The 27943-nt window shown below is 42.4% G+C and overlaps 2 protein-coding genes and 1 non-coding gene across 4 annotated transcripts in view; all 3 read left to right on the forward strand.

The window, feature by feature from the left end:
- LOC105923431 (F-BAR and double SH3 domains protein 2) overlaps window positions 1-12410 on the forward strand; it is a 95042-nt gene extending 82632 nt beyond the window's left edge. For both annotated transcript variants that reach the window (XM_012859408.3, XM_012859409.3), the window contains 6 exons: window positions 84-167; window positions 264-441; window positions 1847-2067; window positions 5688-5880; window positions 5982-6073; window positions 8014-12410. In XM_012859408.3, coding sequence (XP_012714862.2) covers window positions 84-167; window positions 264-441; window positions 1847-2067; window positions 5688-5880; window positions 5982-6073; window positions 8014-8106 — 861 coding nt within the window. In that variant the 3' untranslated portion in view covers window positions 8107-12410. The remainder of the gene's footprint in view (window positions 1-83; window positions 168-263; window positions 442-1846; window positions 2068-5687; window positions 5881-5981; window positions 6074-8013) is intronic.
- A 931-nt stretch (window positions 12411-13341) lies between these two features.
- On the forward strand, window positions 13342-27709 carry LOC105923376 (NACHT and WD repeat domain-containing protein 2). Its single transcript, XM_021314731.2, is given in 11 exon segments — window positions 13342-13639; window positions 13724-13812; window positions 14476-14583; window positions 14796-14993; window positions 15339-15477; window positions 16307-16455; window positions 16573-16920; window positions 17063-17164; window positions 19240-19899; window positions 19901-20015; window positions 24372-27709. Coding segments are annotated over 11 exon segments (5088 nt in total). The 5' UTR covers window positions 13342-13551; the 3' UTR covers window positions 27464-27709.
- On the forward strand, window positions 20498-20570 carry trnar-ccg. Its single transcript has one exon. It is a non-coding gene; the product is annotated as a tRNA-Arg (tRNA).
- Window positions 27710-27943: the final 234 nt, after the last annotated feature.

Here is a 27943-nt window from a genome sequence, read left to right on the forward strand (position 1 = left end):
ACACTACAGAGACACACTTATTGTCTGCTTTGCCTTTATATTTATCTCTCTTTTTTTTTTTTTTCCTTCGGTGTCTCCTGCAGGCGTCTCAGCCGGATGAGTTAACCATTGACGAACAAGAGATGCTGGAGGTCATCGAGGATGGAGACATGGAGGACTGGGTCAAGGTGCTCACACACAGACAGAGTATATTAGCTCCGTAGATGATCTGAAGCAGGCGGCGCTTCCCCAGATGGGCTCTTATCCTGTTTTTTTGGTCCTAGGCTCGCAACAAGACGGGTCAGGTGGGCTACGTTCCAGAGAAGTACCTCCAGTTCCCGACTTCCAACAGCCTGCTGAGCATGCTCCAGTCCCTGGCCACGCTGGACGCTCGATCCCACACCTCGTCTAATTCAACCGAGCCGGAGCTGCACTCCGGCTGCGTCAATGGAGACACAAACAGTACGTGTTCTGTTTGGAGCCCATAATGTCAGATCATCGACCATATCACCTTAGATTAGTTTATTTTTTATAGAGAACATGTCATATCCCTGGGTAGGTTTGCTATTTACTGCTTCTCTGTAAGGCAACTGGAGAAAACACAAATTGACCTAAATTAAAATAAACAGAGCAAAGCTAATTGACATTGAACACCAAATTGAAAAATAATTTTGGTTAAAATTTGGCGAAGCCTTCTTCGTGCCTCACTAGAGCAGCCTTTAACAGCTAGTCTCAAAAGTATTCATACCTCTAAACTTTTTTAAATGTTTGCATTTTGTCCTGTTATAACTTAATTATATTTTATGTGATAGATCAACATAAGGTAGAATATATAATTGTGAAATGGAAGAAAAATGATTTGGAGAGGTTTAAAGCCATTTAGACTTTAAAGGTGACCCATCATTAAAAAAATCACTTTTTGCATGTTTGTGTACTTCCATTTGGTTCTCTACTGCATTAAAAAATCCATCCAGTCCTTTTTTGGTATTGAGTAAATGTTTTGTTGGTGTCTAAAGGGGAGATGTCTCAAAAACCTCCTGATTATTACTTTATACTTTGTGGCGAGACAAAGTATCGATTCAGGATGCAAAGGCCACACTTTTTCCATTTTTATTTGTACAAAAACATGTATCCATTTCCTTCCAATTAAATGCATGTGAACATTGTCTGTAGAAGTTTATGATTGTAATTGGTTCAATGGGTATGAATATGTTTGCAGTGCAAGGAATGTGGATGTAGAAAACAACAACGTCAGAGGTTAAAACTGCAGGCCAACTTTAACGTAACAGGTCCCAGTTTTCTCTTCATATAACCTTCCTGTGGGATTGTCTCAAACTGTCCACATGGACGACGGTGTGGGACACACGTCTAAAGCTGTAGTTGGTGGAGTTGGATAATTTTACCCTGGAAAGTTGACTGGATGATTCAAACAACATAAGTCTTAATCTGTATAGATGTTACCTTTTTTGGTGTTGAAACTTCAAAGCAAACACAAAAAACCAGCACTGATCGTGATTTTTGATCTGCTTTATTTTCCTCAGAGCGTTCTTCATGCTCCATTCTTTCAGAGCTTATGGTTCTCCCTTTCCTTTCCGGAGTCTTTTATGCCTCGCTTCCTTGTGTCGCCTCTACCTGCATGTTTGAACCAGACTCCCGAGGAAATCCCACCTCACAGTTTTTTGTTGCTGCCGCTCGTTTCTTTTATCTCCCTCTCTCCCGTTTTCCTTCATAACAATGAGAGCCAAGCAGACAGGGAAATGGTGTTTTGCGGAGAATAATTAGTCCCTCTGAATAACTCTTGATTGCTTTCCTCCCTGTCTTTGTCGCCCTCTCTCTCTCTCCCACCCCCCTCCCCCCCATCGAGCAGCCGTGTACGTGCGCGCGCTCTACGATTACGAAGGCCAGGCGGACGAGGAGCTCTCCTTTTCCGAGGGCGCCGTGATCCGCCTGCTGAACCGCGACACCCAGACGGACGACGGCTTCTGGGAGGGCGAGCTGAACGGGCGGGTGGGGGTCTTCCCCTCCGTCCTGGTGGAGGATCTCACGGAGAACGGGGAGACGAGTGTGGGAGGGCTGAACGACACGCAGGTACGCTACCATACCTGTACACACAACAAGAAGTCGTCTCACGCACAGCAGGGTTTAAGGCAGCCCGCGCGCAGCTGGAGGAATCTCAGAGGGGAAAGTCAGAAAGTGGAGATGGAGGAAAGCTTGATAGGTTAGAGATTATCCACGCCTTACTCATGAGCTATCAGGCTGTCCTCAGGGCTAGGAAGGAGTGTAGTCTGTGGTTCCCCTTTGTACCAAGATCCCCCCCCCCCCCCCTCCCGCCTTTCCTGTCTGTTCTCCAGCTAATCTATCAGCAGAGCTCCCAAACACTGAGTGAGAAAAGTTGTGTTGCAGTTGTGGCAATCCCAGAAAAATGTCCTTATCAGTGGCACCGAGCGCTGCCGTATCAGAGGTTTGGCAACAGGAAGGATACGGCCTCTCCCTTCCATGTCGCCCGTAGACTAAACACAACCGCTTTTAGTCATTCTTCAGTGTTTTACGGGGGTTACCGGGTTTAGTAGTGCTAAATTGTTTCAGCTAATGGCCGTAGTAGCAGTAGTACTGAAGAAATTAAGTATTAGATATTGTGGTATTTGGAAGAAAGTTTCACATATTATTGTTTCATTTATTTGAATGTACTTTTTCTCGAAACCAAAATGATTTCATTACAGATAACAAAAAGGTAACGGTTAACAAAAAAACCCTCCAATAGCAAAAGATATCAACAAAAAAGGAGCAGCCTTGCCGATAATAGCTAGCCGTGGCCCATTTTGCTTCAGGTAAGCTCAGTGAAATGCTTCTTCGAGTATCCTCTATATTCACCGTGGCGTCCATGATGGGTTCTAGGATGTTGAGCAGGCCCTGCCGCGGCAAAGCGTCTCCAAACCATGACACGTCTGGCTCCATACTTTACAGCTAGTACCAGGTTCTCTTCCTCTACGGTGGATTTGGGTAAAATTAGGGCTGTCAATCGATTAAAAAAATTTATCTAATTAATTACATACTCTGTAATTAATTAATCTAAATTAATCGCATATCATTTTTGCTGTGAAAGTATTTTAAATATTTAAATTCAAATGATTCAATGAATAATCAGCATTAGATACATTAAAGTTCAAAAACTCTTTTATTTACATTTCATGCCTTCAAACGTTTTAACATGTGTCGTTGTGGCATATGTGGCACACAGTAACGTAGGGGACACAATGAAAATAAATGAACACTCCCCTCAATATCAACACTTTACAACAGTAAAGTGACGTACGCGCTACTTCCGGGTTACGCCGGTAGGCAAAGGCAGGACTGTTCTCGCCAAACACCGTGACAAAACGGATGAATTAGAGCGTGCTTTTAGTTAGTTTATTTTCGAAATGTAAACAATGCCTACGACTTGTTGTGCTCCCGGTTGCACACAGAGGCATTCCAAACTGTTGGATGTACGTTTCTTTCGTTTACCGAAGGACGAAGAAAGACGAAAGAAATGGATAATTTCAATGAAAAAGGACCCAGGCAGGCAATCCCAATCGACTGTGAGCCATCATACCCCGACAGAATTTGCAGTCTACACTTCATCTCCGGTAAATACAACTTAGTTTTGCACTGGTCATTGTTCTGCTTAAATAATTAAAGCCGCAAGCGGCGTCGATCGGCCCTGCAGCCAAGCGCCGCTCTGGCCTATATTGGCCACCACGGGGGTTCGCGCACCGCCGGCCGCCGGCCGCCAGCCACCGCAGAAGCTGTCATGTGTCTTACATGCTACTTTTACTGAAAGATCACGGACAGAGGGCTTAGTTTTAAAATTGAACTGTCATTAGAGCAAATTCATAAACAATTGTTTTCAACAGCAGACAAATTGAACTAAACAGATGCCAATGTCAAACTGAACTCCCGTCAACAGGAGACGTCAACTGAAATAATAATAAAAAAGATAACCTGAATTTAACAGATGTCAACATATTCCATATTCCAATCTACTTTTTAGGCTAATTATACACAATTTAGACCTAGTGCTATTTTAGCAAACAAGCATTTTATTAGTTGTTATCTCTTATCTGATGTATTTCTGATGTTTGGCACTTTGTTTTACCTCGTGTTAAAGTGCTCTTTAAATAATGATGACATTCATGATGATTATGATCAGAATAAACTTTTGCATCACCTACCAGAAGCTGGAAAGAAAAGAAACAAAAAAATTTTTCACACCTCACTTAGTAACTCTAATATTTTAGTCTAAATACTTTAGCCTAAATATTTTAGGCTAAAATATTACAGTTTTTATTTGTTTTTCTTCAATCCCACGGTGATGTTTAGTAATTTCTGCCAAAGGCTGCAGCATTTAGATTTAATTCATCTAAATGCAGTGTTTGCAAGCCATACTCTGATTGGATGAAAAAAAAAACTGTTTGTGATTGGCTGAAACAGCCGAGCGAGCGCACAGCTGGTGTTGAGCGTGGAATGAGCAGGTGTGCGCGAGCAAAGTAGTGCGCAAGCAGAGATGGAACTCACCGCGAGGACAGTGGGTTGAGAAGAGTTTTTCAAACCGTGCTAGACCGGTTTTGAGCGTTGAGGGTTGTTTCACTGCGCGCTTGGATTGGTTCCTGCGCGCTCAAACAGAAGGCACGAATATCGCTACATAGTTTCACAGAGTTGAGCGGCAGCGCTGTCTTCTTCTCTGTCTTCATGCGCCTCCCCTGTGACTCTTTGGCGCCCCCCAGGGGAGGAGCGCCTCACCTATTGAAAACCCCTGCCCTATACGACAGTGATTAATCTGCGTTATTTTTTTTAATCCGTTATTTTTTTTAAATTAATTAATCGAAATTAACGCGTTATTTTGACAGCCCTAGTTAAAATAAAACAGCTCCTCTGTTCTGCTGAACGAACCGTGTCATTTTAGATGTGTCTTATCGAGCAAAGCTGTTTAAACAGGCCAAACCTCCTTCACACTCCTGCAGAACAATGTTCTGAACGCGTGATCCGGCTGTGATACGCCTTTGTGGGCTTTTAGCCATTTTAAAATTAAATCTCGGGGTGTCCTAAGTTCTTCCTTGTCGGAAAGCACATTTTCATTACCTTTTTATAGACTTTTGTTACTTAAATTTCTCAGCATTGTTAAAATCTATATTAAATTTTGAGATGCCCAAATACATTAGCAATGACTAGAAATATCAAAAGCCATAAAGCAATAAATCTGCAGTTGCTCCTTAAATAAACAAATGGCTTTTTTTTATTCTTTTACCGTCTGAATATATCAGCAATGGAGGACATTATTTTCTGTAATTTCACCCTTTGTTTGGGTCTAGTGTCTACTAAGCGTTTTCCTGCCCAATCAACAGGCTTGTTGTGTCAGTACAGACTTACCTGCACTGTTCTGGTTCTGTTATTCAAATGAAGCCACAGGTTATGTTTGAATGTGTTTACCTTCATCTAGATTAGTCGTCTGGATGAAATGTTTTAAATCACTAATTTTAAGATAAACAACTAACTTAGAAAAGTATGTATAACATTTTTTTAAGTTGTTAATTTGTACTTGTGCCTGTTTTTTTTTTTTTTTTTTCACATCTAAATTTGATTTATAGTCATTTATTCTTAGCACTCACGTCCGGTCACCCCTTTTTTTACGACTTGAACTCCGAGCTTCACTTTCTCTCACTTTCTTACAGATTTCGCCGTCTTCAAAGTTGCCGTCTTCCTTGCCGCCTCTGCCTCTGTACGACCAGCCTCCCATCAGCCCTTTCACCAGCCCTGAGACCTCCACGCCGCCTCCCCTGCCGCGCTCCCCCTCCACCGCACTTAACGGGGAGCACAAGCTTCCGCTGCCGGCCTCATCACACAAGGGACCGCTGTCCTCTCACAGTGAGATAGACTCCAAACTTTCTTCAAACAGCGTATCGATTGAGAGAGATGGCTGTGGGGGGGAGCTTTGCTAATGTGTTTTTTTGTCTGCTCCACTGTAGATCAAAGCTCTGGCAGGAGTCCAGTGTCTCCAGGATTTCCTCAGCCTCTGCGGTTCACAGCTGAAGGAGGCGGAGCGGGCAAACTACGGCCGGTCAGTAGCAAAGTTATTCAGCATGTGATCTACATTTTCAAGTTATGTTGATAATAAACCTTTGAAGTATTAGTTTTCATTTCACAACCAAACAAGACAGGCGCTACATGCTACAATAGATGTAGTACAGTGTATAGTGTGACGTCATGGCTTGTTAAAGTGTTAGTATAAAACAAATGTTATACTTATGGTCTGACATTTAGTACCTGTATGCATGGAAATGACCATTTAGCTGCAATAAAACAGTATATTCAGAATGTGGTTGGAAAATGACCCCCTGTTGATTTTGTAAGATTGTTCAATTAGTGGACCTGTCCAGGGTGTAGCCCGCCTCTAGCCTATTGACAGCTGGAGATAGGCACAAGCACCCCTCATGACCCACAAGGGATAGATGTGTTAAAAAATGGATGGATGGATGGTTCCATTACTGACAAAATGACCCATCTTCAGTCTTTAATTTTGCTAGAACAAGACCGTCTATTAGCCAAAAAGGGTCCAGGAAAAACAATGACTGACCTGCCTTGTTATCAAAGGAAACAAGTCGGATCAAATTGAAAGTCCATCACAGGGCCAACAATCATTTTCATAGTTATAAAGGCCAAGTGGCCTTAGATTAGACTTCCAGGGCCAACCCACACGTGTTTCACAAGAAGAAAACGTCCCTGGCTGAACCCAGGGATCAGGCCTGAGCTGCACAGAGGGAGCTTGTTGGACTAAAGCTGATAAAACACTAGGCTGTAATGGAGTGAGCTGTTGCAGCCCCCTGGTGTAGAAGGTACATAGACAGAGCTGTCTGAAGTCTGCAGTAAACACCTGGATGACTCAGAGGATGCTGGTGAGAGAGCGCTCTGGTCAGATCAATACTACATGAATACTACTACTACTACTGATATTACTACTACTGATACTACTACTACTGCTGCTACTACTGATACTACTACTGCTACTACTACTAATACTACTGCTACTACTACTACTCCTGCTACTACCACTACTACTACTACTACTGATACTACTACTACTACTACTGCTACTACTGATACTACTACTACCACTACTACTACTACTACTGCTGCTGCTACTACTACTACTACTACTACTACTACTACTACTACTACTACTGCTGCTACTACTGATACTACTACTGCTACTACTACTACTCCTGCTACTACCACTACTACTACCACTACTGATACTACTACTGCTACTACTACTAATACTACTGCTACTACTACTACTCCTGCTACTACCACTACCACTACTACTACTGATACTACTACTACTGCTACTACTACTACCACTACTACTACTGATACTAATACTACTGCTACTACTACTACCGCTACTACTGTTACTACTACTACTACCACTACTACTATTGCTACTACTACTGCTACTACTATCACTGCTACTACTGTTACTACTACTACTACCACTACTACTACTGATACTACTACTACTACCACTACTACTACTGATACTAATACTACTACTACTACTACTACCACTACTACTATTGCTACTACTACTACCACTACTACTACTACTACTACTACTACTACAAATGTCTTATTGCCAACAAACACTTTTCCACTAAGTTTTAAGTCCTGTTTTATTAGAATAGCTGGAATTTTCCAAAATGTCATGCAGATCTAACTTGTATTCTTGTTTTTTTTACTGTTATACATTGAAAAAAACAACCTAAAAATAAGAGTCACCTCTTTTTTGAAAGGGAGGCAACTAACAGGGAGTCAAATAATTATTTACGTCAGGCGTTACTGGAGGTGAAGTTATCCCACACAGACATCAAATGGTTGTTTCTTCATGGACGAGGTAAAAACAAAAGAAGAGAGAGAAATAGGTTTGCTTTTGGAAAAGTCAGTCACCCGGGAGACTTCCTCTGCCTTTCCCTTAAGCTTCATTCGTTTTGTGTGCTGCAGGTGCGCGCTGCTCCGCCTCCACCCAAACAGCACCCCCGGCGACCGCATGAGAAGAGCGACAAGACGGAGGAGGTGGAGATCACGCTGGTGTGACAGAGCGGCGCTGGCGGGCCGACACGGCGCCACCAACCACGGAAAGCGGACCCTGTTGAGTGGGCGTGACCTGCGCTGACTACGGGAAGTTAATCCAATCGAACCGCACCGACACTGCCGGGCGCTCTGCATCTTCTCTCATCCCCCGAGCCGAGGAAGAGGAGGGCGGGGTGATGGTTGGCGCGTTCCAATAAAATAAGCTCCATTTCAGCCTCCTGATGAGTTCTCCAAGCCGCCGTTCCACCCTCCCCCGTCCTTCCAGTCCGGCCTTAGCACGCCACCTCACTGAGCAGCAAAGGGGAGCGGGCTGAAGAAGAGGAGATGTGCCTCAAGAAGGGGGGGACCGTGGGGGACACTCGCTGACGGCTACTTTAGACGTGTTAAGCTCGCAAAGACACGTGAGGCAGTTCTTCTCTTCTGCACTTTCGAAAACCCCCTGCAGTTATGAAGCGTCGGCAGCAAACTGACTAACTCGTTTAAAGGCCAGGGAAGAAGCGACGCATCCGACTTGAGATATTTATCAAGCTGTTAAAATCTGTTTTCAGGTATATCTGAAGGTTTCTAACGTTGTTTTTTCTCTAAAAGATAATCAGAAGAATTTAAAGTCCTTGAAGCGGACTGGATTCGTTCCCGTTGGTGCAAAAGTTTCTTAAAAAAGGATTTTAGAGGTTACTCTGAAACAAAAGTTGCTTTTTTTCTATTTTATTTTTTTTTTATTGGCAGCGTTTTATTTCAATGCATCAACTTTTCTTTTTATTTGAGCCAACATCTTTGAACCTAATCGGTGTAAATATGTGAAGGTTCACTAGCTTTTTGATGAGCTTTAGATCACTAAACAATTTGAGGACATACGGTGCCGGTGAAAGGTTTCATAAAATGAACGTCCTGTGAGTTCTTGGCTGTTAATAACCGATTTGAACGGCTCTTTTTTCCTAATGGGCAAAACAATCAAACAACAAATGACTTCAGTGACGTTCTCAGACCCGAACTCTGTGCACAAGTTTGAGTTTATATTGTGTTTTTGCTCCTAGTTCACAAATGGTCAAAACTATTCACTGTTGCCCAAATAGTTGGAACAGATATTTTATTTCTTCTCGTGGTTGTGACAAGGTGACAGAGAAAATGAAACCTTTATGGGCTACAGTTCACATACAAGCTCAAATATATGCATACACCACTACAAATATTTGGTTAAAATAGCCTTTAGAGAGTTTAACTTCATGGCACCCGAGACCATCAACAAACGTCTAACATAATTGTGGTTTGATACTAAAACCTCTTCACTTGGCTAAATTAGTAAAGTCAATTTGATTCATACTTCCAGAGGCTAAATGATGGCATCTATTTTTATTTATTTATCTATTTATTTATTTTTTTGTGGGATAATTATCCTTTTGGAAAAGCCCGTCCACCCAAAGAAGAGTCAAGATGAGGCTTTTAGCTTGGTGGTGGCAGCTTCATGCTGAGGGTCTGATCTGAAACCAGAGGCACAGTGGGAATAGAATAAACGCTAAATAAAGCTCTCAAGGGGACATGTGACCAAATATTTGTGGGAAAACATTTATTCATTTGAGCCCGTATGTATAATTCTGAGGGGTTTCGAGAAAATCCACAGTAAAGTTCAACTTGTGCATGGCCAGTTCTCGCTTTTAAAATTCATTCATCGTTGGTTGCAGTACAATAAGTCGTCTGTGAATGAAAAAAATTAATAAAAAGGGCCAAAATCAACACAGTGCTTCAGATGGACGCAAACCTTTCACAGGGACTGTATGTCTGACGTCCTCAGCTAAATTCTGCGAGCGCCAAGAAGATGTGAGGGGAATAAAAGAAGAAGAAAAAAAAAAAATCAACTTTTGCCTGGACAGAAAACCAAGACGGTGGGTTTGCTTCCTCCCGCCTCCCTCGCCACATATAGTCATTATCATTATACGTATTTAATGTGTATTAGTACAGTACATTACTGTCGTCATAGGAATGTTTATGCACATGGTTTCATATAGACTTAACTGAGCTGAATGGGATACCCTGTCTGATATGTAGTGGACGATTTACCTTCATCGTGTACTGAAAAGGGTGTTGTAAATACAGCAGGACGGTGAGGCGGAAGGAGAGAGAGGAGGAAGAGAAGTGCCGATGGAGGCTGGATCCTCGCTTTGCTTGCGCTCGCCTCTCCTCCCCTCTCTGCCTCCCGTCTCTCCCCCTTAACGTTCGTTCTGTCTTTGGGCAGTCGGTGTGAATCAGTGGCTATAATATACACACATACAATATATTACACACACACACACATTGTTATATCTTCGCTCATTCTGTGCGCTGTGTGGGTTTTTTTTATCGCCGATTGAAGAAGGCAGGTATTCACTATGTGGTTAAAGAAAAAAATTTAATAAAAAAACAACAGCGGTTTGAGCTAATGGAGACTTTTTTAATAATAATAATAAAAAAAAGAAGTATTTAGGGCTAGAAACAAAGACTGAAGAGTTCATCCTCAAAGATCAAATCTCATTTTGCGTTGATTTTGTTCATGAGTTCGCAGAACCAAGAGAGATGCTCTAATGAAGCTAAAGGCTAATCTCTGGTGTGTTCTTTTTCTCTTTTTTTTTTTACTCAGAGTAAATAAATCCCCCTCATCTTATATTGTTCAAGCGTTTAAAAGTCCTTCCCTAAAGGGCGTCGTAGCACTTTTGTTTGACCCTTCCCCTGAAAGTAGCAGTGCCGTCGTCTAGCATCGGCGTGGGCAGAGACGACTCTTACCGGCGATCGTAGCGACACGTGCAGAGAAACGAGTTGCATCCCTTTTTTTTTTAACCGAGGGTGACGGATACATGAAACAATGATGCACTCTTCAAAAGAGATGAGAGGTGACTTTGTGTAATCCCATTTGGTGTTTTGTTTAAATTAGGAATGAAATTCTAAGGATTGCTGTTTTTTTTTTTTTTTTTTTACACTTTAAAAAGCAGGATTTGGTCATTTTGCCCCTTCGCCCTTTAATATATTTGCAGCTTTCATTGCTTTGACCTTTTTTTTTATTATACTGAATGTGTGCCAGTTTACATCCACCTTCTAGTGACTTTGTTCCCACTTCAGCAGTAATTTAAAATGAATTTCTAATGTAGGTGTAAAAAAAATAAGTCAACACATATAAAGTCCTAATGTAGGGATTGGTGGCTGTTTGGCTCCAGTGAATGATGTCTACCGGTTGTCTTGGTTTGATCAAGGCTCTCAGTCTGTCACATTTCCAGACAGGCAATACCAGAACCACAATTAGGAGAATTAGGGTGTAAAGTTAAATATGTACAAAAAAAACCCACAATTTTTCATGTATGGTAGGAGCATACTGAAGATATTATAACTTATCAAGTCAAAGGAATGAAATAAAATGCCAAGATAAATACTCAATGGTCTGGTGCATTAGTGCAAAATGGGGCTCAGAAGAAGCAAACTGACCCGAAGCGCTAAAGCCCTAAAGCCCTGGCCGTTGGTGCGATCGTATCCAACTGTTTCTAAAGAAAATTACTGCTGGAAAAGTCCTAATGTAAAACACACACTGACTGCTGGGACAGATGCCCAATTTGCTTTAATGGGTTTATTGAACTATACAGCGCTACAATCTAACAAAACGGGAAATTGCTGCACTGGGGGGGAAAAAAAGTTGTTTTATGAGGTTCCAGAAACTGATGAAGAAAACTGGCAATAAATGTGTGCTTATTTCTCTTTGTGAGAATTATTATCAGTAATCCTCCAAAGATGTGGCTAAAGCTGCAGAGTACCTACTAGGTTACCACTTTACAAGGCAGAGAAGTGGGATGTGTCCGGAGACATTTTGAATAGCAGCAGACTCTCCTTAATCTCCCTGAAATGTTTTTTTTTTCAAAGGTTTTCAGCGCCGCCTTTGAAACTTTTTAAGATTTAGAGTGGTCTCGCAGGTTTGACGTTTACGACTTTTATTTAACCGGTTGCCTCCTTAAAACATGCCTATTTCCTCCTCTCTTTTTTTTTTTCTCCTTTTTATTTGACAGTCTCTTTAATCTGCTCCAGTGTTGAGATATTTGTTACTTTGGTTTTTTATGTTTTTATATGATCCTATATTCCTCGTGTGCTGACCTGGAGCAGCGCAGCCCGCTTGCATCGATGAAGCGGGGAAACGAGCTAACAGACTGGCCTTCTCCCCTCATAGACTGTTGCCCGTTGTGACAATAATGAGAACAAGCGCAAAAGGTCTTTCAGCGTATTAATATTGGCTGTACAAAAATAGAGTTTGTATTTATTGTGTACAAAAGTTAATTAATAAAAAACGTTTTAAAAGATTCTTGGTCTGATTTGTCTGCATATCTGCTCGCTTGAATATTTTACACATTTGAATGTGTTTGTGTGGGAAAAATCGACACAGTACACATTGTAAGTGTAAAGAAAGCGACACATTCAGTTTTTTTCAATTTAGATCTGAAAAGTGTGGTGTGCATTTGTCTTTAACACCCTCTTTACTCCGATACATCTTTGTAAAATGCGGTCCAGCTGCTTGGCTTTAGATGTCACTTTCAATAATTTTACAGATGCTAGATACAGAAAACTACATGTGGAGGAAAACTGTTTACATCATCTCTCACGTGGAAACGTGGTGGTGGTGGCATCATGGGATGAGGGATGAAGCTAAATGCAGGTCAGACCTGCCAGCCAACCTGTTAGAGGCTGCAAAGGACCTAAAACAGGGGCAGAGGTTCTTCATCCAGCAGAACAAAGACCCAAAACATACCCCCAGACAAGAGGGCGACTAAAAAAAGCAGAGTATTCTCTTGTTAAGATGGTCTAGTCAAAGTCCAGACCCAAATCTAATTAGGAAATCTGTTGTCAAGACTTCAGAATGGCTGGTCACAAAATCTCTCCATCCAACCGGGCACAGTTTGAGACGTGTTGCTAGAAAAATGAGCGAAAATGTCGGCCTCTAAAGTCGCAAAGCTGATGCTGGCAAAGAGAAGCTCCAAAACATTTGCAGCCAACTGCAGGAAAAGGTGCTTCTACAATGTTCTGGCTCACAAGTGGCTGGATTCATGCACACCTCTCATGTACACTCCCTCCAAAAAAAAAAAAAAAAAATGCTTGGATGTTTCTGCTTGTAACCTGAAAGATGGGTATAAGCACTTCTACAAAGCCCTGTAAACATTAAATGTCAAGTGTACTTACCCCGACTTAGCTAAATGGAAGATCAGCCATTCATAAAGATTTAAGAGTAATTGTGTGTGTCTACTGTGTTCCTGTCATTAGAAGTGGGCGTGGTCAGGATATCGCAGCCTGTAAACAAAATCTGAGGCCAGAGTTTCCTGACTGGAGGAGCCACAGGAACAACCAGCTCACTGGAGAGGCGTTAACTTGTTGGTTTAGTCGCTTATTACGTTCCTGGAAAAAAGGTTTCCTGACACTTTTATTTTATTAGAAGGTCACAGACTAGGCATGCCCTCCCAAGGAAAAGGCCGGCACCCTACGCACCCCTGCCGCGACTCATCCTGTGTCAAACTCTATGTGTGCTCCAACCCAGAAGGTACCGCATTTATTTCCTCAGTCCATTTTGCATTTGGTTGTTTGTTTTTTTTTATTTTTTTATCCTGTTTTTTTATCCTGTCAGACAGCGTGATCGAACGGAGGGCGCTCAGAGAGAAGGTGATCCCCAGCTTCAGAGAGCATTGTAGGAACTGGCTGTCCCTAGATGTCAGGGTAAGTACTCACTTCACTGCTCTGAATCCTGCTCCTTCGAGCCGGTGCTCACACCTTGGCTAAGGACACAAACAGTGCTCAGAAGTGACGTTAACTGCGATCTATTCCACTTGATAACTTGCAGAAACGAGCATCTATTCCTTTGATGCTCTGGGGTCAAACTAAAGCTGTTGCCAGTAATGCATTTCTTTGTGACTCAACTAAAAGGCATAGTTGTTAAGGTGTAAAACTTTCTGAAGTAATTGGGTTTAATCAGTGGGGTATTAAAGGACCCACATTCAATTATTATTATTTATTTATTTTACTGTTTTTACTCTGCCTGAAGCCACTCCTGTTAAGATGCAATCAATTCTGCTCAACTTGGCTTAATCACACATGACAACAGAGACGGTGAGCAGCTGCAACACGCGTGGCACTGTGTGTTTTGTGCGCCCTCAAATGTGTGCATGCCCCCCCCCACACAAGTCGATCAGCCCATTGTTAAGCGCACTCCATTCAGTGGCTTGTGTAATTAGATCCAAACACAAACAGCGCACATCATTCAGCCATTTCTTGGTTGTTTGTGGTTGGTGCTACTAACGAGTTATTATGTTTTTTATTTTTTTGCATCAATTCCTAGTTCCGTCTCTCTTTCAGGTTGTTTTACTTTGTGTGTCCCTGCAGCTTATTGATCCGTTTGAGTCCGGCGATCCTAATTGTTGGCCAGACGCAAACACCAGACAGCAGCTGATTGAAGAGTGCAGGCAGAACTCAGCCGGACCCTTTTTACTGGTGAACAACACGACATTACACAGAAACTGAAAGTGCATCAAATCTTCTAAGCTTCAGATCACACAAAACTCACTCTGTATTTTGCATCTGCTACAAAAGATCCTGCAAAAATCAAGTCAAAATGTCATTATTTGAGCTTCCCAGTACCATCGTTGACAGAGGCCCAACGCCTTTGGCTGCTATTCTCTTCTATCCACATGGTGGCGCTGCAGGCCCTGGTTGGACACCAGTATGGAGCGGCGGCTCTGCCCACCCAGGTGGAGGCGTCAGAGTACCAGCTGCTGCTCCAGCAGAGCCAGCAGGCCGGCGTCTGCACCCGGCAGCTGGAGAGGGCGTACCGGAGAGACGAAAACGTCGTTCCTCCCTCCTACCGCCTGATGTCTTCCGTGAAATCCTCCTGCAGTCCCCCGGTGATTACGGCCAACCTCTTTATCCTGCCATTTGCTCAGTTTAATTAATTTCACTCTGGTTTTAATAACATGGTGGGGTTTTTTTGTGTTATTTATTGGTCAGGAATACAAATCCGTTCGCATATAAATGTGAAAATGGATTTTCATTTGCATTTTATGATGATATTAGTATTAATGGAGGACATACGATATAACACATAAGATGACGATATGGACCATAATGCAACACACAGCTTATAAAATACTTTAATATAAAAATATTTCTACAAAGAGAATTCTTTAGTAATTTAGCAATACTTACAAACAATGAATATAATTTATTAAAGATATATTTTTGCTTAGCAGGGAGAAGAGAAAGAAGACGAAGAGAATAGCATGATGCATCACCAAGAAGATTTGAGGATGGTGCTGCAGACCGCTGTGAGTCTGTGTGTCCAGAACCGACTCATGACTGCAGAGAGAGCCCAAATGTTCTACAGATCAGGTAAAAACAACTCTTAAAGATTTGGTTTCATTTTGCAACGACTCTGCTGTCTTGGCAGGGTAGCCTCGGGGGTCCCTGACCTTACCTAGAGCATAATGGGACATCCTGGATGAGTCTTTTCACCGATTGTAAATGTGTGAACCTTCAGGGAGTAAAAAGTGGATGTTTTATCGATGCATCGCAGGCAATCCTCAAGGTTCCCACACAGTTTGGATGGAAATCTAAGTTTCTGATTATATACTGCTTTACACATAGATAATGTTTTTTTGCATTGCATGTTTTATCTTTGATGTACTAAATAAACCAAAGGGTTTAACATTTCAGCCATCAGTTTCTTAGTGTCATACTGAGAACTGCTGTTTTTGTTTTTTTAAATGGACAGTCCACAGCATTTTTGGTGTTAAAATCACCATTTTGTGCTAAAGCTGCGGTTGTTAAACTTGGTCTGGTTTAGATACCAACAAAGCATAGAAGCTGCTTTTCTTTTAAGTTTGGAAACAGGTATTAAAATTAACAAATTTAGTTGAACAGATTCTAAACTTTTTGTTGGAGAATCTAGTCCTGATTTGACTGATCTCAGTGATACAGGCTTGTAGTTTGTCTGAAGTTGATTCAGGTACTAAAGAAAATGGTGAAATAGCCCTATAGCATACTGCTGAGTCGGAGGCCAAGCTTAGCATATTGTTTGTTAATGATTTGTGAGCATTCATCTTAACGTCTAAGAATAAGAATCTGGAAAGGGACGTGGATCTGGGAAGCGGAAATGCTAATGAGTCTTGACCCTTCAAGCTGAATATACCTGATTATGGGGTTTTGTTTTTGTCTTTAGCTCTCGATGCAGATCTGCGATTTGCTCTTGAAAGTGGCTCTGTTGAGGACATCCTCAACAGATGTGTGATCTATGTCCACAAGGTGGCCAATGCAGACGGAGAGAGAGGAAAAGCCCAGAGAAACTCAGGGCTGCAGCAAGAGTTGAAGGTGAAAGTTCCCCCCAAAAGGAGACATTACAGTATAAGTTCCTTAGTTTGAGTTCATCAAGGTGATGTTGGATATAGAGCTGAGAGATTTTTTAATAAAAATGTCTTCAATTCACAGGCTGGCATCTCTGAGCAGACGGTACCCACTCCATCCGAGTTATTGCCACAGCTGTGCGACAGCTTCCTCCCTGCTCTCCTCACCTCCCGCCAGATTCTCCTCTACACCACAACCACCGAGTGCGACCACCGCCACGGCTACACCACAGCCAGGAGGCGGGCCTACGCAGACTCTCTGTGCCAGCAGGTCTTCTCAGACCTCATGGCCTTGACTGACAGCTCCAGCCTCCCTCAGCTCAGAGGAAAAGCTCAAGTTATTGACGCTCCATCCAGAGAGTGGGCCGAGCAGGAGCAGCTGTGCAGCATCCTGGCTCAGTTTTACAGCATTACTCAGCCAGAGGAGGAAAAGGTCAGGCTTATTATTATTATTATTATTATTATTATTATTATTATTATTATTATTATTATTATTATTATTGTTACTAGTATTTTACAGTGTAACTTGACGCCAAAAGATGATTCAGCCTACATTTTGCTCCCATTGGTTGTAGATCAGGGATTACGTGAAACAGAAATATCAACAGCGCCCCCTAGTGCTGACTGGAGGGCCGTGCACAGGGAAGACTGTGCTGGTCGCACACTGTGCAGAGCAGGTCAGTGGACAGAATTTTGATTCAGGTATAGATTTCATTTAATTTGATATACTTCATCTGAAAGAAATAAGTATATTTTTAAAGTTCTGAATGTTTTTTATAGATGTAAATTTTTCATGCTTCCACTGTGATTCTTTTTCTTTTTCTTACACACTGTGTGGAGAGACAGGTATTTTTGTTTATTTCATTTTATTGTATTTTTAATGATACTATGTTTTCGAAGTGGAGAGACAAACATTTTTATGTTTATTGATGTTGTTATAATTTTTACACAGTGGATAAAACTGTTTAGTAATTAGCTGATTAAGATAAGAGAAAAAAAACTGTTTTAAATATCTTAAGTGCCAACATGAGATGAATGTGTTATAAAAATTTTTGGTCAAGATCATATGAATAATAAAGCCAAGGTTTATTATAAACCATACCAGTTTACATATAAAGTAATTTATATGTAAACTGGTAAATCAAACAGTGTGAGAGAATATATATTTTCTATATATATGTATATTATGTTTATTAGGTTTTTTAAACATTTATAGAAAGAAAGAAGGAAAGAAAGAAGGAAAGAAAGAAAGAAAGAACGAACAAGGAAGAAAGAAAGAACGAACAAGGAAGAAAAAAAAAAAAACAACAATAGGACAAAACTTGAACAGCACTGATACAAAAAACAAAATCGGGGGCATGTACATAAATTACAGCAAACATTTGAGAAAAGTAACCAATTTATACATAAACATGAACATATACATCATTAGGGTTCACATTACTGGTCTTTTAATTTTGAAATTTTGAAATATTCGAGAGTACGTTCCCATCTTTTTTTTAAAGCATAGAATTTCACATTCAGACAGTATCTTAATTTCACTAATACAATAACTTCAGAAAGTAAGTTTTTCCATAGCTGGATTGAAGGGGCATCACAACTAACCCATTTAAGCATTATCGATTGTCTGGCTAACATCAATAGGAATTGCACAGTCTCTTTGTGAGTATCCAGATGTCTGGGTATGAACCCAAGAAGGCACAGGACTGAGCTAGGGACAAGACTTTGTTCTATAGCGGAGCTAATTTCTCGGCGTACTGCTTGCCAGAATGGCTCTAAAATTTTACACTCCCATAAACTGATCAGTGAATTCTAGTCCCTGTGATTACTTTACATTTGGGACAATTTGGAGAACTTCCTGGTGTGTATTTGCTATATATATGGAGGTATGTACATTATGTAAAATATTATAATGCATTTCTTTATAACAGTTACATACTGAGATTCTAGAAGGCAGAGTCAAAATGTCTTCCCATGCTTCTGAATCAATTGTGCTTTTCAGAGTTATATTCCAGGTTGATCTTAAATTCCCCATATTATCTTTTCGTAGGGCTTGTAATTCCGCATAGAATCTTGACACAAATCTCCCACGTTTATGACAGTCAAGAATAGTTTTTTTTCAAGTAAATAATAATCCTCTGGGAACTCAAGTGAGTCAATTTTTGCTTTAACATAATGCCTTAACTGAAGGTATTTATAAAAGTCCGTGGAAACAATGTCATATTGTGTTCTTAAGTCCTCAAATGTCTTGAATTTCCCATTATTCCAGAAATCATGTATCCCGATGATGCCAGCATCTTGCCAAGACCTAAGATCAGGACCAGCGCCCTCTACTGTCAAATCCCGGTTGTCTACCAATGTTGTCAGAGATGAAAGATTTTTATTCTGACCAAACATTTTTTTTCAGTATGCCCCATGCCTTAATAGTGTTAGTAATTAGAAAATTATCTTTGACAATGAGTGGGAGTTCTCGGTTTTGTTTATTTAACATATTTATAGGGTGACCAGGTTTACAAACACTTTCCTCAATCTCAAGCCATGGATTAGGGTGTTTTTGGGTAGCCCACAGTGAAATAATTCTTGCATGTAAAGACAGTACATAGTTCTCAACTTTCGGCAGGCCCCCTCCACCCATGCTTCTGGGAAGTTGTAAGACCTCAATTTTTATTTTAGGTTTCCTGCCTGCCCAAATAAAGTCTGATATTGGAACACCTGTTTTTTTTAATAATAACAACAGATTGTCTGTCCACAGATAAAGGCCTGGCTGGCAGACTGTGATCCAGTGGTGATCAGTTGTTTTTGCAGCTTTTCGGTCAACACGTCTCCCAAGTATCTCCTCTCCAGACTCTGCCATCAGATAGCCTTCAGATACGAGGAGCGACCGCTCCCTAAGACAGACTCCTGCTTCTGCAGTGACTTGGATGAGTGCAGCTGCAACACTAACTGCGGCTCAGCGTCTGTTCTGGAGCCTCACAACGACTGCTGCCGTGCAGAGCGGGTCTGCGACGGTGACTCAAATTTCTCTAACACTCCCCACTCTAGCACCATAGAAGTGGATGTTTCTCTGTCTGAACTTGAAGAGCGTCTTGCGTCCCTTCTCGCCCATCTTCCTTCCACCAAACATCCTCTCGTTCTCATCCTCGATGGCTTGGATCAGCTGGATAACAACGTCGTTGCTCAGATCATCAGCGGCCTCCCGTCCCCCCTCCCTGACGCTGTCAAGCTCGTCGTCACGGTCTCCTCCAACAGAGCAGGTCTCCTGCAGGCCATCAAACTGCGCTACCCCCGACAAGGTAGTCTGCCTCGCCCGGGATCTGATGACAGGGAGGAGGAGACCGGATATGCCTGTATCCAGCTCCAGTCTGGGGACAGGAAACAGTGTGCCAAGCAACTGGAATCGCTGCTGAGAGATTTCAGGGAGGAAGGTGACGTCAGGACAGCAAGCGCTGGTGAACCGGGCCCTGACCTCCTGCTGTCTGCCTCTCTATGCTCGACTCCTGCATGCACACACTTCGCTGTGGCACTCTGGTAGGACTGAAACAAAAAAAGTACATGTTGCTACAGAAAACAGCAGCATAATATTTGTAGTTTTTTTGTACAAACAGAAATGTTGTAGTATGTCTGTGCTTGTTTTTCTTTTCCTTTTTTTAATAAGGCTGCAAAAGGTGACTTGTTGCGTTCCTCGTCTAAATTGTGTGTTTAAGGCAGCTAATTCTTTATATCTTCTAGAATAACTTGTTTGTCAACTTCCATTGAGGAGACCCAATGGGGAGAGGACAAACAGCACAAAAAACAGCTAAATGTAAATAAATTTGCACAAATTTATGTAAAAGCTCAATAACAGTTGATGGCAGAGCATCCTCTTTAACCAGGGAATGTATGAAACCCTTAAAGATGGCCCTCTGTATCATTACAGTTTTAAACATATGTCTCCAAGGAGGGAAAAAACATATTTAAGTGTAGACACACATTGTTTTGATTTTTCTGTTGGTTGTGGTCTGTCACTAAAAGACCCAGTGGCCTAATGGATAAGGCATCAGCCTCCGGAGCTGGGGATTGTGGGTTCGAGTCCCATCTGGGTTGTAAATTGTTTCCTTAGGGGAGTGATCCTAATACTTGGTTCAAAAGCTGCAGATTTCCACTAGGTACTTGTGGCCCCAGATTGCTCCCCAGTTTTTAAAAAGCTGGTCCCTCAGGTTAAGTGCAAAACACACATTTCATTTGAGTTTCTTTAAACATTGCCAAAAGGATGCACTCGCTTAAGTACTTACAAACAAACTGTAAACTGGCCTTTCATTTAATACAAATATGGTTTTTGCCCATCCTTTGCATCCTGCAGCTGCAACACTGTCAGGATTTTGTCTGAAAACCTTTACTTTTTGGCAATAAGGCTTCGTACATAAATGTCTCCATGTGTGACTTTACAAGCAGACTGTTCATGAGGTTCTCTTACATCTACATTACTACCAATTCAATTCAATTCAATTCAATTTTATTTATATAGCGCCAAATCATGAAACATGTCATCTCAAGGCACTTTACAAAGTCAAGTTCAATCATATTATACAGATTGGGTCAGATTATACAGATTGGTCAAAAATTTCCTATATAAGGAAACCAGTTGATTGCATCAAAGTCCCGACAAGCAGCATTCACTCCTGGGGAACCGTAGAGCCACAGGAAGAGTCATCTGCATTGTACATGGCTTTGCTGCAATCCCTCATACTGAGCAAGCATGAAGCGACAGTGGGAAGAAAAAACCACCCATTAACGGGAAAAAAAAAACCTCCGGCAGAACCGGGCTCAGTATGAACGGTCATCTGCCTCGACCGACTGGGGTTACAGAAGACAGAACAGAGACACAACAAGAGAGACAAAAAAGCACAGAAGCACACATTGATCTAGTAATCTGTTCTACATTAGATGGTAGTAGCAGGTGAGCCGTCTTCTCTGGATGATGTCACAGTTAACAGAACGCCAGACCAGGTGTACCTACTATGAAGAGAAAAGAGAGAGAACAGAAAGTTAAAGCAGAAATGACAACACATAATGCATAATTGAAGAACAGTAGAACTCAATATAGTGAGAAAATTAGATCCTGATATACTCCAGTAACCTAAGCCTATAGCAGTAAAACTATAAAGGTAGCTGAGAGTAACATGAGTCACTAGTTATAATTTTTGTCAAAAAGAAAAGTTTTAAGCCTAGTCTTAAAAGTAGACAGGGTGTCTGCCTCACGGACCAAAACTGGGAGTTGGTTCCACAGGAGAGGAGCCTGATAGCTAAAGGATCTGCCTCCCATTCTACTTTTAGAGACTCTAGGAACCACCAGCAGACCTGCAGTCTGAGAGCGAAGTGCTCTGTTAGGAACATACGGGGTAATCAGAGCTCTGATATATGATGGAGCTTGATTATTAAGGGCTTTATACGTTAGAAGAAGAATTTTAAATTCTATTCTTGATTTAACAGGAAGCCAATGAAGGGAAGCTAAAATTGGAGAAATATGATCCCTCTTGTTGATTTTCATCAGAACTCTTGCTGCAGCATTTTGGATCAGCTGAAGGCTTTGAACTGCATTTTGTGGACTTCCTGATAGCAAAGAATTACAATAGTCCAGCCTTGAAGTAACAAATGCATGGACCAGTTTTTCAGCATCACTCCTGGACAGAATGTTTCTAATTTTGGCGATATTCCGGAGGTGAAAAAAGGAAACTCTGGAAACCTGTTTAATATGGGATTTAAATGACATGTCTTGGTCAAAAATAACACCAAGATTTTTTACTTTATTACCAGAGGCCAGGTTAATGCCACCCAGATTAAGTGATTGGTTAAGAAGTTTATTTTTTGAGGACTCTGGCCCAAAGATTAAAACTTCGGTCTTGTCAGAATTTAGATGCAGGAAATTTAAAGTCATCCAGCTTTTGATGTCATCAAGACATGACTGCAGTCGAAGTAATTGATTGGATTCATCAGGATTTATGGATAAATATAGCTGAGTATCATCAGCATAACAGTGGAAATTAATCCCATGCTGTCTGATAATTTTGCCTATCGGAAGCATATATATAGTAAAGAGAATTGGTCCAAGGACTGAACCCTGTGGTACTCCACAGGTGACCCTAGAGTTTGAGGAAGATTTATTATTAACATGAACAAATTGGAATCTGTCTGACAGATAAGATTTAAACCAGCCTAATGCTTTCCCCTTAATCCCTACAGTATGTTCAAGTCTTTGTAGGAGAATATTGTGATCAACTGTATCAAACGCAGCACTGAGATCTAACAGGACAAGTATAGACACAAGTCCATTATCTGAGGCCATGAGAATATCATTAGTGACCTTCACCAGAGCTGTTTCAGTGCTATGATGAGCTCTGAAGCCTGACTGAAACTCCTCAAGTAGGTCATTACTTTGTAAATGTTCACAAAGTTGATTAGCAACTACTTTCTCAAGAATTTTAGATAAGAAAAGAAGATTAGATATAGGTCTGTAATTTACTAACTCATCTTGATCAAGGGAAGGTTTCTTAAGTAAAGGTTTAATAACAGCTACTTTCAAAACCTGTGGTACATATCCATTTACTAAGGATAGATTAATCATGTCTAAAATAGTGCCACTGATCAAAGGGAATATGTCCTTAAACAACTTGGTTGGGATTGGGTCTAACATACAGGTAGAAGGTTTAGATGAAGCTAAAATTTTAGATAGCTCAGAAAGCTCTACTGCTTCTAAACAGTTCAAACACTGCGCAGATTCTAAAGATTCCTCCAATGCTGCCTCACTTACTGAGGACGAGGTAATCATGTTTGGGAGGATGCCAATTATTTTATTTTTAATGGCATCAATTTTATTTATGAAGAATCCCATAAAATCATTACTACTAAGAGCTAAGGGAATGGATGGATCAACAGAGCTGTGGCTCTGGGTAAGTTTGGCAACTGTACTAAAGAGAAATCTAGGATTATTTTTATTCTCTTCAATTAATGATGAAAAATATGCTACTCTAACTCTGCGGAGGGTCTTGTTATACAACAATAGTCTGTCCCTCCAGATTAAGTAGGATTCCTCTTGGTGTGTAGAGCGCCATTTTCTCTCCAATTTCCTAACATTGTGCTTCAAGGAACGCAGCTCTGAATTAAACCAAGGAGCCAGCTTCCTGTGAATAATCACCTTCTTTTTCAAGGGAGCTACATTGTCTAATGCAGAACGCAATGAGGAAGTCACATTGTTAGCAAAGGTATCGATTTGTGAATGGGAAGAAACAGCAATGCTGCCATCTACAGGGCATTTCTGCAATACTGAGGATATTAAGAAGGGGACAGACTCTTTAAGTTTTGATACAGCATTATCCGATAAAAATCTACTATAATGGAACCCTCTTTTGGGGGTGGAGAATTCAGTTAGATTAAACTCAAATGTTATTAAAAAATGATCAGACAGGACAGGGTTGTGAGAGAATACTGTTAATTCTTCACAATCAATGCCATATGTCAGAACAAGGTCTAAAGTATGGAGCCGAGAGTGCGTCGGTTCATGCACATTTTGAACAAAACCAATTGAATCTAGGATAGTTTTAAAGGCTACACTAAGGTTATCACATTCAGTGTCAACATGGATGTTAAAATCACCCACTATAATAACCTTATCAGTATTTAACACCAAATCAGATAAGAAATCTGACAACTCATCCAAAAACTGAGTGTAAGGGCCTGGTGGACGATACAAAACAACAAACAGAAGAGGTTTTATTGCTTTGCAGTTTGGATGAGGGAAACTGAGGGTTAAATGTTCAAAAGAACTGTAATTATTAGTTGGCCTGGGACTAATTAATACCAGCAATTAAAAAGTGTAAAGTCTCATTTGTCTATTCTGTTTCTCACCAGATTCAGATGTGACTGAGTCGTCTCTTCCTGACTGCGTCCACTCGTCTATTTCCGCTCTCTTGGATCACTTGGAACAGAAGCACGGCTCGTCCTTGGTGGCCCGTACGGTCTCCTACGTCTCCCTTTCCAGGACCGGGCTCTGCGAGTCTGAGCTTGTGGATCTGCTGTCCAGCCCACGTGGCGATCCAGCTGAACGTGAGGGAACGGTTTCACAGGTCGATGTGGAGTGGCTGCTTATGGATTTGAAAGACTTCCTCGTTAAACGGCCGGTTGCTGATTCCCGGGTTCTGTCTTGGGTGAGCCGGCATTTCAAGCTGGTCGTGACTAAAAAGTACCTGGGCACTCATGAGGCGAGGATGAAGATCCATTCAGAGATGGTGGACTATTTAAGCGGGGGTCAGGCCGTTTTTGTAAACCATACCTCTGAAACAGAAAATGAACCAGATGGTCGGCCATTTGTTTTCCCTGCCATTGAAGATGTTTGTTGGGCAAACACGAGGAAGATCCTAGAGTTGCCGCATCATTTGCAACAAAGCGGCAGGTTGGAAGAAATGGAACGAGGGTTGTTGATGTCGTCGGGGTTTCACCGAGCCATGGTGCAAGCTGGCATGCTGAGCGATCTGGTCGCCATGTTGGAGGCTGATGAAGGCTCAACAAAGTTTTTAAGAGAAAGATGGCTGCTAGCAAGCACTTTGAAGTCCTCCGCTTGCTTCCTGCAGACCTCACCCCTGCAGCTGCCTACAGTGATGGAGACGAACCTCCTCCCTTACCTGCACGTCTTTCCTGCCCTCGAGGGATATGTCAGAGACATCCGACGGGACAGGAGGAAAAAGGGAAAAGGAGTGGGAACGCTACTCTGTTCCAGTTCCAGTTCTGTTCCCCCCATTCGGTATTTAAGACCCAATCCTAAAAGCAGAGCAAATAGTGTTGTAGAAACCGCCTGTACAGAATGTGGCGTTGTGGTAGAGATCACGGATGAAGGCTCCGCCTGGATCTGGAGAGGGTCGGCTTGTGATTTAGTCGAGCTGTCACTGAGCAAGGAGCAGCGGGAGTTGAGGTTCGCAGGAGTGAAAAGCAGTGGCAGATTCCTGCTGTTGTCAACGCGATGCAACGAGCTGTTGGCATGGGATGTGGCGGGTCCAGAGAGGCTCATAGAGGTGAAGCAATCACTGAAAACAGAGTCGGCGGCGGGCCAAACTGCGAGCACGATCGAGGGATTTGTCTCATGTCAGGAAAAGTTGTGCATGTGGTGGAAAAAGGAGAGTTTTGTCAGCGTGTTTGATATCTCCAGCAGTACCGTTACTCGTTTCCAGTGTCAGAGCTCCGTGATGTGTTTGATCGCCTCCTCCAACAGTCTCAGCGTTTACTGTGGACAGGAAGACGGCACGGTGTCTATATTGGACCTGAGAACCAGCAGTCTTCTTGGCACCTGTGTCAACTCAACCCGCAGTGCTGTCATGCAGGTGATCCTCTGTGAAGAGGAGCAAGGAATTGCGTGTGTGGACAAGGGTGGCAGCATAGCCTTATGGGACATTGCTGACAAACAGCAACCGCCCAGACTTGTCAAAGAAAACTCCAATAAGGGCAAACCTTTCAGCGTTCTCAACACAGATTATTCCGAAGCCGTCAGCACTCTCTTGGTGTGTCAAAGTCACCAGGTGACATTGTGGGATACGTGCACCTGGGAGATGTGGGACCAGTTCTTGGCTTCGCAAGGGAAAGCCTTCACTCAAGCAGTGCTCTCCCTGGACGGACACCTCTTCCTGGCTTTGTTGGACCATTTCCTGCTGGTCTTGGTGTGGAGGGTAAGCACCGGCGAGTGTGTCCTCTCTTTGGAAACAAACACTCAGCCCCTCACGCTCCTCAAAACAGCCTCAGATATTGTTTGTGTGAGTCAAGATGGAGGCCTGACAGTCTGGGACTCAGAGATGATCAATGCTGCAGGTACAGCAACCAAAATGAGGAGGGGAGTGAAAGCTGTGGTGGTGGAGCAAACAGGAAAGTGCTTTTACACCGCAGACGGGTCGGAGAATGTGTGGCGATGGAGTTTAGACGTCGGACTTCCACGGTTTACCTTCCTGCACGATGGCCCTGTGGAAAAGATGCAGCTTTCCCCAAATGGCAGCCACCTTCTCTCCCTCTCAGCAGGGGAAATTTACATCTGGCAGACAAAAACAGGTGAGAATATCGCCCGGATCAAGGGCGGCGGCGCTGCAGATGTGCTTATCACTCCCAACGGTAAGTTTGGAGTGAGCATATCTAAACGTGGCCTCTCCCGTGTTTGGAAGCTGCCACACGGAGGCATCGTGTGCAGCATTCACCAGTACCTGTCGGATGCTCAGGTATCGGCCGAGGGGACGTTTCTCGTCGGGCTCCGCTACGGAGACCTGCTGGCCGCCAGCCTGTGGTCCGGTTCGATCAGCAAGCGCTTCTCCTGCATAGAGAACTCGGAGCGCGTTGTCGCTTTCCGCACTCTTTGGGACCACCCGGACTTTGTGGTGGTGCTCACTGCCTCTGAAGCGGTGTACACCTGGAAGCTGTCAGAAGAGACGGTGTGCCAGCACTTTCAGCTGCCGTTGACGTTTCACTGTCAGCCACAGGACTTCCACATGTCCCAAGACGGAAGCTACGCACTGTTGTCCACTGATAACAACTCAGTCAACATCTTAGACCTGTCTCGGGTGAGGCTGTGCTCCTTGAAAGCCGAAGGTCCCGTCATCAAGGCTTGCTTGGACAAAACCGGAGGCTACGTCGTGTATGTTTGCAACCCGAGCGGCCGGGAGAGGAGCTGCGCCTGCGACCTGCACTCAAAGCTCGTCCTCACAGTCATACGCCTCTCGGACAGGGAGCGAGTGGGAAGCGTACGTCTTCACAAGACTCCGTTGGTTCTGATCGTCAGCGAGCAGCAGGGCGTGTTCGTGGGTTTCGATGACGGGTCTGTTGGCGTGTTCTCTGTTGCAGATGCCGCGCCGAATGAGGAGGAGTTCGTCTGGGACCGGGAGAATTTAAAAGGAGAACTGATAAAATGTCCCCTAGACAGAGAACCTCTGAGGTGTTTATGTCTGTGTAAACCCAATATTACTTGGTCTTGATCTTATTGGGTCTGCTCAAATACAGTGCAAGCAAAATGGCTGCGAGCCTTTTTACCTATTTGCCTTTTCATACTTTTGTATTTTTTTTCACGGTACCATACCCAATTTTTTTAAGGTAGGGAGCCATCTACCATGAAGCTTCTCGTATCAAATGTGTTAATTTGTACCCATGGGGGCAGGGCCGGATTATCCATAAGGGCCAGTGGGCCAGTGCCCAGGGGCACCAACCATGGGGGGGCTCCATATGACACATGTTTCAAAAATATATTTTTTCATAAATTGTTATATTATTTACTTGAACTTGTTGAAAGACCATGCATTATTCGTTTTGTGAACACTGATGTCACAATAATAATAAATTATAAATAAATCAAGATTTTTTTGATTTCAACATTTTAAAATGAGATATTTGAATATTGCTCACTGCTCATATGCCTACATGTAGTTGTGTAAGTTAGCAAATAGTAAATTACATTACAG

Source organism: Fundulus heteroclitus, chromosome 18 (genome assembly GCF_011125445.2).
Source record: "Fundulus heteroclitus isolate FHET01 chromosome 18, MU-UCD_Fhet_4.1, whole genome shotgun sequence".
Lineage (NCBI taxonomy): Eukaryota > Metazoa > Chordata > Actinopteri > Cyprinodontiformes > Fundulidae > Fundulus > Fundulus heteroclitus.